The 13,543-nt window shown below is 34.6% G+C and overlaps 1 protein-coding gene across 2 annotated transcripts; it reads left to right on the top strand.

The window, feature by feature from the left end:
* Positions 1-1,331: 1,331 nt before the first annotated feature.
* On the top strand, positions 1,332-8,559 carry LOC104234803 (transcription factor GAMYB-like). 2 transcript variants are annotated; one of them, XM_009788440.2, is made up of 4 exons: positions 1,332-2,072; positions 3,995-4,357; positions 6,903-7,911; positions 8,003-8,559. In XM_009788440.2, the coding sequence occupies exons 2-4, from the start codon at positions 3,998-4,000 to the stop codon at positions 8,149-8,151; spliced, it is 1,518 nt and encodes a 505-aa protein (XP_009786742.1). In that variant the 5' UTR covers positions 1,332-2,072; positions 3,995-3,997; the 3' UTR covers positions 8,152-8,559. The 2 variants fall into 2 exon arrangements, with proteins under 2 accessions (XP_009786742.1, XP_009786743.1); XM_009788441.2 differs by having other exon boundaries at positions 4,027-4,357.
* Positions 8,560-13,543: the final 4,984 nt, after the last annotated feature.

Here is a 13,543-nt window from a genome sequence, read left to right on the forward strand (position 1 = left end):
ATTTTCGAAAAATTCCGAAATTCATCTTCAAGTGAAAATTAAAATTTCATGGTCAAACACTAATTTCGAAAAAAGTGAATTTTTTCTTACAAAAAGCCGAAAAAAAATCTTATGGCCAAACGGCCCTAAGTTTTCTTTCATGCCCAATGTAGAAATTTTCATTTTATTTTCTGAAGGTTCATTTTAACTATTTTTTTTTGTGTGGATAAATGACACTGTATAACCGCTCTTAAAATAATAGCCGAAATATATATATATATATATATATATATATATATATATATATTCTGTATGTTATATACAAACTTGTTATATCTTTGTAATAATATTTTTATTATCGAAAATAAATTTTCATCTTGTGATCAGTTATAAATCATTAAGTATATTTTACAAATAACAGATAAGCGAAGTTCACTATTAGGACCCATTATTTTGCCCATATTTCAAATCCTAAATCCCAAAACCAACTCAATAGCTGATTTTGGGCCAAAATCTTTACAAACACTAATAATATACATATTTTTCCAAAATAAGTTTGGAAAATATGTTTTGAAAACGTATGTCCAAACACATTTTCATCTTCAAACCAAACTTCACCTAAATCAAAATTTTCAAAACAAATTTAAAAATCTATGGCGAAACGCTAGCTTAGACATTTCTACAACCCATTAACAAGTTAGAAGTTAGACAATCAATACTTAAATTAAATTTTCGAATTGTATGAAAGATAAGTGGAGATACTGTTTATCCGCTCTTCAATGGAAGAAAAAATAAATAAATCTCATAAACGACACAAAACTCCATGTGGTTCTTTATAGTAGAGACGAAATTCTTGAATTGTGCAATTTTCAATAAATGAAATAGTTCTTTATTGTCATGTTGTGGGGGCCCATAATTACTTCTAGTAGCTTAATCATTTTATCAATAAATGATTAAACCCATGCATATAGCCGTTTATTTTTACTTATCCACAATAAACTTTACACATTTCTTAAGAAATAATAAAAGTAATATATATTTTACCATAATAATAATAATAATAGCATTTCAAGATATCTTGAAAAATAATTTGAAAAATAATTAGTTAATGATAAAAGTAAAATAAAAAAAATATTTTTTTTCTTGATTTACTAAAATAAATAAGTAAAAGTAAAAATATATATTTTAATATAGTGGATAAGTAAATGTGATCAGAAGATAGTACATAAGTAATTCTATTAGAGTCCACATATCTTAATTAATACACTAATCATTAATAGAAATGATTAAATTCCCATCATACTATAAACAAAGGAATACTCAACAAATAGTTTAATAACAAAACTCCCACATGTTAAAAGTCCCATAATTTTTTCTTCGGTCCAAGATTTTCTCTCTCTAGAAGCTTCACCACTAAATGTCAATCTCCATCTTCCCAAATGCCATTGCTACGCGTAGTAGCTGAAGAGAGAGAAAAATAGGGAGAGAGAAAAAAATGGTGAAAAAGAAAGAAGAAAAAAGATGCCAATAAAACAAGCAAAAGATGATTGCAAAAAGAAGAAACTTTCTTTAGTTCATTCTTTTTAATCTAACGATGTTGTGTTAGCCATTCCTCATATTTCTCTTCTATTTCCCCTCTTCTTTTGCCATCTCTATTTTCTCTCTCTCCATTTCACATTTACCCTTTTTTTTAAAAATTCCATAATCAGCTGACACCTTTTATATCTCTCTCTATTTAAAAAAAAAAAAACTTGAAAAATTAGTGGATCTTGCTGCTACCCATTTCTTTTCTCACCGACCCCCTTATCAGGGTTTCAAAAAAAAAAAAATCTTTTTTTTCTTCAAAAGTTGGACATTTTTGGATTCACATTTTAGCTTCTGAGGTCTGGGATTTTAGGTGATTAATTTGAAGGTTCATATTTGCATGATCCATATTTAGGGTTTGGATTTTCTTTTGAAGTTTTTTTGGGGTAATATTGAGGTGGTTTAAGGACTGGGTGTTCAATTAGATTGAATACTATTTACTGTTTTGAAGGTGAGCCCACTTACTCCATAGAGTTCTTGTGGCAACTTCACCAGCTTTCTTCATTCAGGTAAAAATGAAAATTCAATTATTATCATAATAATAATTTATATAACTATCTTTAATATCAGTTTCAGCTTGTGGTATGTTATTGTTTTTCTTTTTTCAGTCATTTTAGGGCTGTTAATTGTTCAGCATTTATCTATTTTGATACTTTCTTATGTTTTTGTAAATGGTTTATGAATTTGATTGGTCTTTAAGTTATAGAGGTTTTATTTATTTGAGGGTTGGGGATTCTTTATTGGTGTTGCTGAAGTTTCTGAATTGTTAATAGCATTAATTTGAGGTATTTCACCTATTGTAGGTGTTAGATTTAACAAAATTAGTATTTTGATGCTGAGGTTATGCTGAGTGATCTAATAAATTGTAAAATTTGAGATTATTTATGTATTTATTATAATGCTTGTTTACTCATAAATGTTATATTTTTATTAACAAATGCCCAATGGTGGAAGATATTCACCTATGCACGATTTGTTTGCGTTTCAGCGAAATCATTGAGTTTGTTAGCTGATTTGAAGCTAAATGATTGGTCGATATTCTTGGCGGTTTCTTTATGTTGTTCAGCTGCTATTAGGTTTACAAAATATAGGTACTTGAGTTTTGGACAAATCATTACTTTTTGGTTACAGCTGGATGTTGAGCTGAGTTTTTTCTTTTTACGAGTATCGGATTAAGTGGTAGTTGATCGATTAATTTGTAGATAAAAAACTTAAGCCCTCTCTTCGCCGTGTTTCCTTCATTTTATTTCAAGAAGTTATTATGTCACACTATTTGGTAGTTGGATGTGATAAGGTGATGTGATGGGTTTTTAGAAGTTTGGTGCCCTGAATAATGTGTTAAGAAATTTAAGAATAGGTTAATCATTTGGAAATAATTTACGCGTATCACGATATTTGAATGGTCTCTAAATGATAATCTTTTTTTTTGAGTTGAGAGTCAGGGTCTTTATTATATTTGACTTTTCAACCTTTTGAGGCTGATAAACTAGGAATTTTGAACTTTTTCATTCTAAATGTTTGTTTAATGATAATTTGTATTGAAGATCGGGTGTCTTTTGTAGAAAATCATAATCTGTTTGCGGATTTTCTATATACAACTTGTATATCAGGGAGTCTTCTTTTCCAATCATCAATAAAATTATTTTCCTTATCAAAAAAATAATAATATATTTGCTGATAAATGTTATGATGGAACCGACAAATGCTTAATATGACGTAAGAGGTTCTCCTATGTACAAATTGATTTCCTTATCAGCAAAATCGTTGAGTTCGTTGACTGGTTAGAAGCTATATGATTGGTCAATATTCTTGGCTGTTTCTTTAGGTTTTACAAGTTATGTTTATTTGAGTTTTTGTCAAAACGTTCCCTTTTTTGCTCACCTGGATGTTGAGCTCAGCCTTTTCTTTTTTCAAGTGTGGGATTGAGGTATAGTTGATTTGATTTGTCGATAAATAAGTTAAACCCTTTTTCTCCCTGTGTTTCCTTCATTTTATCCCAATAAGTGATTATCTCACATTTTTTTAATAGGTAAGTGAACATTTTATTGAATTAAAAGGAGCACAAAGATTGTGCTATTCGTTACATCTGGATCCTTACAAGTGTACCAATTTCTGATTATGTCGCATTAATTGGTAGTTAGTTGTGATAAGTTGATCTGATGGGTTTTCAGAAGTTTGGACTGCGATATTTCAGAATAGGTTATTCGTTTTTCGTCATGAACCTTTTTCCATCTTTGTTACTATTATTTAAAAATCTCAATCTTGCTTTTTAAAAGTTGGCAGTTTCTTTATTGTCATTCATTTTATAGTAAGCGCAACTGGTTTGTCATGAATGATGTCACTCCTTTTGGATGTGTTGCCCTTATTAACAACAATTTTATATCCCTTACATTCGCCGTCACTTTTGTTTACTTCTTCAACCTTTTTTTAGGATATGATTATGACAAGTGAAAGCGATGACAGGATGACATCAAATGTTGGTGTGGATTCGCCATCTGTCGAAGAAGCCTGTGGTGGAGGAAATACCGGAGGAGGTCTACCACTAAAAAAAGGCCCCTGGACTTCTGCAGAAGATGCAATTTTAGTGGATTACGTCACGAAACACGGTGAGGGGAACTGGAATGCCGTCCAGAAGCACTCAGGACTTGCTCGATGTGGTAAAAGTTGCCGTTTGCGGTGGGCCAATCACCTGAGACCAGATTTAAAGAAAGGCGCTTTCACTCCTGAGGAAGAGCGCCGCATAATTGAACTGCATGCTAAGATGGGAAACAAATGGGCACGAATGGCTGCTGATGTTCGTAACTTCTCTCAATCTGCTTCTTTTTTTTTGCAGTCTATATTGCTAATGGCTTACTTCTCTTCAAATCTTATCTCCGATTATAAAATCCATAAATGCTATCAGATATCATTATTTTAGTATTTTCTAGAATTTGGTTAAACTGACAGTTCAAGATAACTTTTGGTAGAAACAGCAATTTTTTCATGTTTTACTTTTTGCGTTATCTACATGATCACATTTCATATACCCAAATCATTCTATTGAAAATTTTAAATCACGTTCTTGAAAAAAATAGGAATGAAAACAGAATCATATGTGAACTTTGTTTTATTTAAAGAAAATTCTTGTTTTTAGTTGATGTGATGCACTGCTATATTATCTAGCGGGGCAGTAAAATTTTTTTCCTTAAGTTGGTGGGTTGAGCTGGTTTAAAAGCCTTATCTGCCCCTTAAATAATTTAAACACCAGTTTATAATCACAGTACTTGGGAAATGACTGCCCATCCTTTCACTTTTAAGTTTCTATTTGATTTTGCTTAATTCTTTGTCTTAGCGGGATGTTATACCTGGCATTAATTGACAAAATCTATAATTAGATTGATAATCACCATAACACTTTCCAAACAATGTTAATAGTCCTTGATAAGCATTCTGCTTTTGGGAGAAGCAATTAGTGTTCTCATATTTTACCTTTATATAAAAAAGTAGCGTTCTTTCAGTATGTTTATTTAATAATGTGTTATCTGCTTGTCTTCAAGTTTTCAAGTGCAATGTTTAGAAACCTTGCTTATTGCAAGTTTTTATCATTAAATATTCTTATCTTTTCTTTTTGGACTCCCCTGTTTGTTGTTTAGCTCTCTGAACTTCTTATCTTTTGTTTTTCTATTTGTTGTCAATTATTGGGCAGTTGATATGGAGTTAATGTCTGATCCTCCATGATATTGAGGTGTAAGAGTGTGGTCTGGTAAAGCTATTAACATCATCTTTTGAAGGGAGGAGGAAACAAGCTGATCAACTGTACCTTTTTTTTTCCTTCTAGAAACCGGCCTGGATGGTTTTTCCATCTGGTTGGTCCTAGAAATTGAATGCCGTTTGCCTGATTATTGATTCAAAACTGGTGACTTGACTCGGATCGGTTTGATCCTCGTCTGGCTCTTATTAAGCTCTTGTTCCATCATTTAGTAAATATAAAACCCTTTCTCAGCCGTTATTGCTCTATATGTTAAGCAGAAGATACATCCACATCCTCCTACCCCTCTCTTGTGCGACTGAATGAAATGTTCCGAGGCAACACTTTTTAGGTGTTGGCCATTTATGTGCTCATTTATTTCCTTATTTTTCTGTATACAACATGTGCAAAATATGTGAATATTTTTTTTTATACTTTTGCAAGTAATCAATCAACTACACCTCAATCCATAATAATGAGGGTCAATCAATACTTCTGCAATTGACCGAAAAGAGGTGTTAGGGTGGGATTGGGTACAAAGTTATCCTTATCATTGTCTCAACTTACCGGCCTCCATGTGCAGTTATCCGTAACTTCTGTTGATATTTTAGGTGCTATATATATCTAGATATTGCGAATGTATGTGCAGCATATGATATGTTGTGAAATCTCTCTTTTTCTTGATATGTTGCATTTTATATTTAATGACAGATGTGGGTTTTGCTTTAGATCCTGATCAGGTTATCAAATTAACAGTACTCTGAAATTTATTCAGATTATCCATTTAAGGAGTTCATTGCTCAGTGGAAGTGCACACTTGTAGTTTATAGCCCTATCATGCACTGGCCTTGTTGCTGTTTTTTGGAAGTAATGCTACTACTTTCGGATTAGCTCTCCTTAGCTATAGTATTCTTTTCCTTCTCCTTTATTGTTCGTTTTCTCGCTGTTCTTAACACTGAGGAGTGTCAAATGTGACTAATCGTGGCATGGTGAGAAGTGTTGTGATATGAATTTATAGTCTAACAATCTTTTATCTTAAAAAGTTTCTAGAAACCAAATGCAAAAGTGTCTGGGTCATTGGGATTCAACATATTACAAGGGTCTTATCTGCTTTGACATATTTATCAATAATTTTATAATTCTATTGCACACTTGGTAATAATCTCTTGACTTGAATAGGAGTCTTGATTCTGGTGAGTAAGAAAAGTAAGATATTCTAGGGAGAAGGAAAAGTACTCATAGTGAATGCCACATTGTTAGGAGCGCCTAACTCCCATGATAAATTTCTTTTCACTCTTTTGCGACTCTTTTGTGATGTTCCAAGTTCATTATTTTATCATATAGTGCACATGATTTTTCTTTAGGTGGTTTTGTGCAATGCGTGTCACCAGATATGACTAGTGCTTTGTGCTTGGTAAAACCTGTATGTTTGGATATAGTTGGATAATGTTCTTTGCGGACTGGAAATGTGGATTGTCCCCTCTTCTATCTGAGATGACTTTCTACAAAATAACAAAAACTGTGACCTCACCATGTTCTCAAATTGGAAATCTTGTGTTATCTCAATCATTGTTCCAGTTTAACATTTGATGCCTCTATTCTACTTTTTCAGTTGCCCGGGCGCACAGATAATGAGATAAAGAACTACTGGAATACCAGAATAAAGAGACGACAGCGTGCAGGCTTGCCAGTTTACCCTCCAGATATTTGTTTTCAGGCAATTAGCGAAAACAAGCAAAATGAGGAGTTGGGTGCATTCTCCTCTACAGATGCACAATATCCTGATTTCTTACCAATGAACAATTATGAGATTCCAGCAGTGGAGTTCAAAAATTTGGAATTCAATCAGCAGTTGTGTCCACCACCACTTCTTGATATTCCCTCTGGTAGCTTACTTGATATTCCTGCGAGAAGCCTGTTGGCACAGGGTCTTAATTCTGCCTATTATAGTCGGTCATTCCTCTCAACGGTGCATCCAACCAAGCGTATGCGAGGCTCCGAGTCTGTGTTCTCTGGTTTAAATGATGATTCTTCTCCATTAAAAAATGATGATTCTTTCCCAAGCTGCCATCAATATCAGAACGATGGTTCTTTGCTTGCTCAGTCCTTGGGGTTTTCATCTTCATATTATCGAAATCTAACATCTGATCATCACCCGGCATCCTTGGGTGTAATTCCTGGCAGCCATGCCCATTTAAATGGCAACTCCTCTTCTTCAGAGCCCTCACGGGCAAAGAAGCTCGAGCTCCCTTCACTCCAAAGTCAGATGGCAAGTTGGGGCTTATCTTCTTCCCCTCTTCCTTCACTCGAGTCCGTTGATACTTTGATTCAGTCCCCTCCAACTGACCAGACTGAATCATGCAATCTGTCACCTAGGAACAGCGGTCTGTTGGACGCTGTACTTTATGAAGCACAAACTATGAGAGCTTCAAAGAATAACTTGCAGCAGGAGAGTTCCGGTGATGTGGTGGATAATTCATGTCCAGATCTCCATGAGACTGGGTGGGAAACATATGGTGATCCAATCTCTCCTTTAGGTCATTCTGCTGCATCTGTGTTTAGTGAATACACCCCTACTAGTGGAAGCTCATCAGAGGAGCCCCAGTTAGTGACGATGCCAGGTGAGACTGATTATAATATTCACTTCTCCTAATTGTGTTAACAGTTGAAAACATGAATTTTATGTAATTTGATTGTTTTGTGGTTGTGAAGGTTGCAAGGTTAAGCAGGAGAAGTTTGACTTCGGGCCCTATGATGGGAAGGATGACGCCTCAAACCCGATCTTTTCCAGGCCAGACTACTTGCTTGACTCCAATTGTTTCAGTCCTATGCAGAACTATGTGAGAACCATTTGGCGCTGAAAGATGCATTTTGGCTACAGTCCTTTTGATGACTATATCGGTAGTCAAACCATCAGATCAAGTTTGTGGACATGGCTCTTGCACAGGGGATGCCATGTCTACCATCCAGTCAATAAGCTCAGCAAGATTATGGTACTTTTACGCTTTGCAAACATCTTTCCCATACAAACTTTGATTGTCTCAGCTGTTAAAGGACAAATAGAAAACAATGTAGTATTTTCCGATAAGACTGAAAATGCCTTCTGCATGGTTGTGTTTGAGTTGTGGAGTCTTTGAGATTCAAACAAATGACACTTCTTGTATGTGGCATTGAATGGCCTGCTTTCTAATTCCGTTGTGTTGACCACAAATGCAACACATCTCCTTTGTGCTGGGAGGACATTAAAGTTGCAGTATTGCTTTCTCTTATGCTCTCTTTCTCTCCAAATGAGTTGTGTAGTTTCGGTTTTGAGTTATATTGGACAAGAATACAAGTAATCACATATGATAGAGGGTTGTAAGCAGCACTGAGCACGTACAAGAGATAATAGGAGAGTGTTGCTTTAGATGAGTCTTAGGAGACATGCACATGGAATCAATGCAGAGCAAAGGGTCATTAAAGCAATAGTAGCAAACAGAAACTAATGCTTAGTTATTGTTCTTACACTTATATTAGGATGAGAATTCGTCATGATTCCTTGAATTTTTGCTAAAAGTCTTGTAAGTTAATAGCAGCAAGTGTGAGTTTTTGAGAGAACTTCTAGTTTTACGGTAATTTGCCTTTAAATGTAACAGGATAAAAGCATAATGGATACAGAGGATTCATATAAATGGACCCAACTAATTGTGATTATGAGATAGTTGATTGATTGAAGAATCTTAAATACGGGAGAAGTGCACGGTTAGTCACTAAGAACACATGTATTTACTTTTAAGCCATTGTTTAAAATGTCTTTAGTCTTTAACCACTGCTTTAATAAACTTTAACTACCTGGACGAAAATATCCTTCTGCTCATGTCCTTAACTTTTGAACTTAACTTCAGGACTACATGTCCTTAACTTTTGAACTTGGAACTCTAAGTTCAGGACTTCAGGATGTCCTTAACTTTTGAACTTAACTTCAGGACCACATGTCCTTAACTTTTGAACTTGTACCTGTAAGTTCAGGACCTATTGTCCTTAACTTTTGGGCTTCTTAGCCTAAATTCAGGACCTATTGTTTTTAACTTTTGAATTTAACTTCAGGTCAGGACTACATGTCCTTTACTTTTGGACTTGTAACTGTAAGTTCAAGACCAAGTGTCCTTAACTTTTGAGCTTGTTAGTCTAAGTTCAGGACCTATTGTCCTTAACTTTTGGGCTTCTTAGCCTAAGTTCAAGACCTATTGTCCTTAATTTTTGAGTTTGTTAGTCTAAGTTAAGGACTTCAGGACCACATGTCCTTAACTTTTGAACTTGTAACTGTAAGTTCAGGACCTATTGTCCTTAACTTTTGGGCTTCTTAGCCTAAATTCAGGACCTATTGTTCTTAACTTTTGAATTTAACTTCAGGTCAGGACTACATGTCCTTAACTTTTGGACTTGTAACTGTAAGTTCAGGACCAAGTGTCCTTAACTTTTGAGCTTGTTAGTCTAAGTTCAGGACCTATTGTCCTTAACTTTTGGGCTTCTTAGCCTAAGTTCAGGACCTATTGTCCTTAATTTTTGAGTTTGTTAGTCTAAGTTAAGGACTTCAGGACCACATGCCCTTAACTTTTGAACTTGTAACTGTAAGTTCAGGACCTATTGTCCTTAACTTTTGGGCTTCTTAGCCTAAGTTCAGGACCTATTATTCTTAACTTTTGCGCTTGTTAGTCTAAGTTCAGGACCAAATGTCCTTAACTTTTGAACTTGTAACTGTAAGTTCAGGACCAAATGTCCTTAACTTTTGAGCTTGTTAGTCTAAGTTCAGGACCTATTGTCCTTAACTTTTGAGCTTGTTAGTCTAAGCTTAGGACTTCAGGACCTATTGTCCTTAACTTTGAACTTGTAACTGTAAGTTCAGGACCTATTGACCTTAACTTTTGGGCTTCTTAGCCTAAATTCAGGACCTATAATATTATTAACTTTTGCGCTTGTTAGTCTAAGTTCAGGACCAAATGTCCTTAACTTTTGAACTTGTAACTGTAAGTTCAGGACCAAATGTCCTTAACTTTTGAGCTTGTTAGTCTAAGCTTAGGACTTCAGGACCTATTGCCCTTAACTTTTGAACTTGTAACTGTAAGTTCAGGACCTATTGTCCTTAACTTTTGAGCTTGTTAGTGTAAGAAAACAAGCAATGAAAAAACAAGATGAAACTAGGCTAACCAGTCAACAATGTCATCAATCCTCTCAGGCCAGTGACATGTCAAAAGAGTAACAGTCCCACACAAAGCATACATATCTGCCTGTTCTGAGAAGTAACAAAGCTCACTATCTGCAAACTTGACTTAATTAAGTGCGCATCGAAGCAATTTAAGGCATATCAGTGGAGAACAATATCAGTGGAGAACAATACAGATCTCGTACGAAGTTTAGTAACTCTAAGTGTAAAAGGGAGCATATATCTATGAATTTGTCTTAATTAAATTCTTTTTAGATGGAAAAATTCAAAGAAACAAACTAATAAGCTCATGACGAAAAGTCAACAGCAGGAGATCTATCTGAAACCTCAACGGACGGCGGCACAGTTTTTCTCCCTAACACATGAAAGAGATAGAACAAAGGGTAACACAGTCTTTTCATATTAATTTTAATATACTAGTAGCTACTATTGCTAAGCATTAAAAATGCTAGATATAAAAAGTAAATACCACTTTAAAAAGTGGCTACCTCACACAATTTTTACCCTAAATACATCTAGCTGCTCTAAAAGATCATAACGACCAATTATTATTGGAAGGAATTCTGAAGACGAAATTACTGTTTTATTTTTCAAATAATTGAAAGTTCTTTCAATCAAAGTAATAATGTATCAGAAGGTCTAACGTTAAGTAACATCAAAATTTGTGATTTCCAGAAGTTGACTGGTAGCCTTTTCAATTTCATTAGGTAAATATACACGCACACATGTATCTGGAATAAGATATTTGGATATTCTGTTCCTCTTTTTTTCCTTTTCAATCAAATACCCAGAAAGGAGAAAAGGTTTAGAAAAGGCAACTCAGACTACTTTGCTAAGCCCTTTGCAATATATATCTTCGAGCTGTCAATACGGGCTAAGCTGGGCCGGCCCACTATTTCGATAGGCCTTAAAATGATCAGCCCGACCCTAACCTACGTGGGTACAGGGTCCCACGAGCCGGCCCACTATCTTTATAAATTGTTTTCCATATTTTTTAAACCAAAATTGCAAAACATATATATTTACACGCCAAAAAAACATATTTGTCGGATAGCAAGTTTCTGCAAAACTTAATAACTTTTGATATTGTTTCAATAGATTACTATAAAACACAAAAAAGAGGACAATATTTCATTCATTAAAAGTCAATACTCAAAATAAACTATTCAAAAATATTTTCAAGGTGCTCATGGTATATCCAATGCCAATAAATCATCTTCATCTAGCACATTGAAATTCTCTTGTGAAACAAAAATGTCTTAACATCTTCATTTTTTTTAAATCTGTAATTATATGCAATGTTAATTAGTTAAAACATTAAAAAATAACTAAAATTTTAAGGACAAAAAAATATTTGTATTCACATAAAAAGTATTACTAGTTTAGGATTGGATTACTCTTCTTGTTATTTTAGTTTCTTATTTTTTTTATATTTTTAATTAAACACGTTATTAAGCCCACGGGCTGAGCCAGCCCAACCTCGATCAAGCCTCATGGGCCACGAGCTTACTTGGGGCTTAAAAACCTCGTTTTAAATGAGTTCCAAATTTTTTAGCCCAGCCCTATTAAATCATGGGCCGGACCGGGCCGGCAGGCCAAGCCCATATTGATGGTTGTGGTCTTCACGTAAGGTAAAAATAGCATGGGCTAGCCAGTTTTTGGTTGGTAATTGAAAAATAGCCAGCGTTTGCAAAGTCATTGAAAAATAGCCACTATTTTGCTGCAATACGGAAAGTTCCAGCATAATATACTGGAGATTGATGCACCTGTGTATGAACTTCCATCATATTATGCCGGAACTCCGGAACTCCAGAACTCCAGTATATTATGCTGGAATATTTTTCGGATTTTGAACAGTGTTTTCGTTCAGATTTATCTTTACATGAAAAGTGACTAAATTTCGATTATTTTTGAAACTGTGGCTATTTTTCAATTACCACTTGTAAATCAAACTATTTTTGAATTTCACCCCGAATGTAAGTCCTTACTTGTTTGACTCAAAAGATTTTTAACTCTTTTTAAGCAAATCAATCAAAGATGAAGGGGTAAATCGTAGTCAAACTTAATTAATATCGGATCGAAAGATTGAATGACCGCAATTGCAAATTAGATGAGTAGAGCACCAAAAGATCTTATTCAAAATTGAGCGCAGCCTTCCCTCTCCGTAGAGGGGGAAGAAGAATTATAATTGTTTTGCCCTTTTCGGGGTACAGGGATTGAGCTCACTCCTTCTTCTTTATACGGAAAGCCCTCTTTTTTCCCCTTTCCGGTGGAGTTCTGTTCATCTCTTTATTTTGTGAGGAATCCCCCCCCCCCCTCCTTTGGGGCTTACTTGCACTTGTATATATAGTCGAAAAACCCTCTTACCCTTGCCACGACCTTACGACCGTAAGGTCTCCTGGTTGTTGTTGTGTAGAATGTCTTAAAAGAGGGATTGGATTGACTCTATTGGCTTCTTACCCGATGGCAAAAATGCGGTCGTGACCGCCCTAATCGAAGTGGTCAGATTTTGACCAATACATTACTATAGGCAAAGGAGTTTGTGTGCATTATTTTTAGCGTACTCCGATTCATAACGTTAAAATATCTTTGCAATGACAATTGTACGCTAGCGGTTGGGCATATATTTGGTTGAAACTTAAAAATAGAGTTGTTGAATTTGTGTTGAAAAATAAATTTTGGAAGATGAAGTTATGTTTGGATTGCATTTTATTTGAAAAAGAAGTTAAAGTTTTGTGAGTGGAAGGGAAATTTTCACCAAAAAAAACCCTAAACCAGTTTTGGAAATTTGAAAAAGAATTGAATTTTTTTCGTAGATTATATTCCATGAACAAATATTGTTTTCAAAAATAATTTCAAAACAAACTGCCAAAATCTATTACCAAATGGGTCCTTTTTACGTCCGAAACAATATTATTCCCTTCTTTTATGTGAGCCAATTTAGCTAGGGATGAAGTTTAAGAAAGAAAGAAAGAGACCCTAAATTTAAGAAAGAAAAAGGAAACTTTTTTGGAGCCAGTTAGCATTACGATTCCGGAATTAGCAACAGA

Source organism: Nicotiana sylvestris, chromosome 6 (assembly GCF_000393655.2).
Source record: "Nicotiana sylvestris chromosome 6, ASM39365v2, whole genome shotgun sequence".
Classification (NCBI taxonomy): domain Eukaryota; kingdom Viridiplantae; phylum Streptophyta; class Magnoliopsida; order Solanales; family Solanaceae; genus Nicotiana; species Nicotiana sylvestris.

What these genes read in the sequence shown, in the direction of transcription:
- LOC104234803 (XM_009788440.2), top strand. Translation starts at nt 3,998, where the DNA reads ATGATTATGACAAGTGAAAGCGATGACAGGATGACATCAAATGTTGGT. An exon ending in GGGCACGAATGGCTGCTGAT is followed by an intron (nt 4,358 to 6,902) that starts GTTCGTAACTTC and finishes CTACTTTTTCAG; the next exon opens with TTGCCCGGGCGCACAGATAA. An exon ending in CCAGTTAGTGACGATGCCAG is followed by an intron (nt 7,912 to 8,002) that starts GTGAGACTGATT and finishes GTGGTTGTGAAG; the next exon opens with GTTGCAAGGTTAAGCAGGAG.